This window comes from Lipotes vexillifer, unplaced genomic scaffold, assembly GCF_000442215.2.
Source record: "Lipotes vexillifer unplaced genomic scaffold, Lipotes_vexillifer_v1.1 scaffold121, whole genome shotgun sequence".
Taxonomy (NCBI): domain Eukaryota; kingdom Metazoa; phylum Chordata; class Mammalia; order Artiodactyla; family Lipotidae; genus Lipotes; species Lipotes vexillifer.
Genome location: NW_006773122.1, coordinates 1,786,207 through 1,788,521, shown reverse-complemented (window position 1 = coordinate 1,788,521; position 2,315 = coordinate 1,786,207). Strand labels below are relative to the sequence as shown.

The 2,315-nt window shown below is 57.9% G+C and overlaps 1 protein-coding gene across 2 annotated transcripts in view; it reads right to left on the bottom strand.

Moving 5' to 3' along the window:
* CAMK2A (calcium/calmodulin dependent protein kinase II alpha) overlaps positions 1 to 2,027 on the bottom strand; it is a 67,059-nt gene extending 65,032 nt beyond the window's left edge. Inside the window, exon 1 of one of the 2 annotated variants that reach the window (XM_007448053.1) lies at positions 1,751 to 2,027. In XM_007448053.1, the coding sequence (XP_007448115.1) occupies positions 1,751 to 1,812 (62 nt within the window). In that variant the 5' untranslated portion in view covers positions 1,813 to 2,027. The remainder of the gene's footprint in view (positions 1 to 1,750) is intronic. The other variant, XM_007448054.1, reaches the window with a different exon arrangement.
* Positions 2,028 to 2,315: the final 288 nt, after the last annotated feature.

Here is a 2,315-nt window from a genome sequence, read left to right as displayed (position 1 = left end):
TGCTGTCCAGCCCCCCACATCCCCAGCACAAAAACACACTCAGAAAGACAGGAAGTCTGCAGACAGGAGGGAGCACACATCTGCACATGGGTGTGTGTCTGTATGAGGGAGCTGGTGTGTGCCTGTAGGTATCAGGATAGCCTGGTGTGCAACTGTGTGAGTGTGTGTGTGTGTGTGTGAGTGCATGTGTGTGTGTGTGTGTGCGGGCAGCCTACTTGTACACAGCCACAGGCCCACCTCCCACGTATATGCAGACACCAGCCTGAGCTCACACACGCCTTCAACACCCACACTCCCACCCGAGCCCATGGGCCCAGGCCTCACACGCACACACATAAACCTTCCCGTGGGCATGCCCCCCTGTTCCTCACAGACGTGCATGTCCAGACCTCACAGGAACACCAGTGAGCCCAAGTCCCACGTGTGCATCCTTACACAGACATATTTTTACGCACAGCTGATGTGCATACAGCTCTGACCGGCCATACATGTGTACACACAGTGACGCGTGTACACACCTTCATTCCCCTGCAAACCAGCCAACGGACCTGCTTGTGCCACTTGCATCCACCCATCCCTGCAGGGCACACTTGCATTTTTAGGCCTTACACATGAAGCACACACCAGCACCTCCCTTCCGGTGCACACACATGTGAACACATGCACACCTTTTCAGTGCATGCAAGTGTACCCCAGAGTCAGTCCTCACGCAGTAACACACATCAAAGCACACCCCTGTGTGTGCACATCCGGACCTCACAGCAGCACATACCTGCTCACAGGGCCCCTCTCCCCTGCGCTCCTGCTGCTACAGTGGGGACCACCCAGGGCACTGGAGCTGCTCTGCCCACGGGGAAAACTCTGCCTCTAAACTGTACCCCTACCATGGATCATCCCCAGATCCTCCACAGACTTAGCTGGCGGCATCCGGGAATGCTTCCCTGACACTCCACAATCTATCGGGCTACCCCAAAGGGCTCTCCACCCCCCACATCCTCCCACCCTTCTCTCTACACCAGTCATCAGAGGCAGGAAATGAGCTCTGGGGCTGGACAACTTTGCCAAGAGACCAGAGCTGGTGCACCCTCACATCACTAGCCCCTGCAACAGCAGTGTCCCCCGACTGCTCGCCTGATTGCCCCTCCCCTCCTCCCAACACCTAGGAAGCCTCACCAGTGGCTCCGTTATTAACCCCTGCTGTATCGTTGCCCTCACCCCTGGCAGGAGCTGGCAGGGGGGAGGTGGGGAGGGGATGTGCTTACAGGGAGAAGTCGGCCACTCTGCACAGCTGCTGTAGGTGCCTAAAGGCAGGAGGAACTACCTGGAAGATGGTGAGCTCTCTGTCACCAGAAGTAACCAAGTTGAGGGAGATGGCCACCTCAAGAGAAACTCAACAGGGGATTCCAGCCTTAGACTCAGCTGACTGGGAAGATCCCTTTTTAATCCTGTTTCTAAGAATCTGTGTGTGCCCAGATCATGTGCATTTGTGTGTGTATGTGTGTGTGTGTACATGCACAGACACTGCCATGCACTGTCAGCCCTTCACCTCTACGCACACACTCGCCGGGCTGGCCTTGGCTCATCTTGGCAAACATGCCCGCACCTGGCTCTAGGCACTCTGCACGTACAAGTGCCCCCAAACACATGCAGCCTTCCTCCCTGTGTGTGCACTGGAAGCACTGCAGGTGCACACCCCCACCCGTGACACTGACCCCCTGAGCCCTCCAGGACTCTCTGAGGTGCAACTCACTTTCCCAGTTCCTCGAAGAGCTGGTACTCTTCTGTGAAGCGGGTGCAGGTGATGGTGGCCATCCTGGCGCTGGGTGGGCAGGCGAGGCTTGGGGCTGGAGGACCAGGACTGGGGTGCCGCTGCTCTGTTCCTGGAACTAGGGGCCACTCGCCTGCCCGTGCTGCCAAGTGCAAACTGAGAACCGGCTTGACTGACGAGCCTGGGGCTTCTGAGCAGAGCACTGTGGCTGCTCACAGCCTCGCGAGTCTTCGTCAGCATTCAGGTCCCCATGGCAACCACCTCCCAAACGCCCTGTTCCCGTTGCCCCGGTAACTGCCTCCCCAACACCTGCCTGCCTTCCACTTCAAAGCCTGCTCCGGGGCGCCCTGGCCCTACTGCACACAGTACTGCAGGCCTGTGTGGACCCGGGGGTTGGTGGACCCAGCACCCCCGAGGTGATGGACCAAGGGAGGGGTTGGAGGAGGGGAAGGAGAACAAACTTAGTCCACAAGTAATCTTCAATCTTCCCACCTCCCCCACTTCCAACTGTGGGGCCCTTGTAACAGACAAGATGGGATTAAATGGG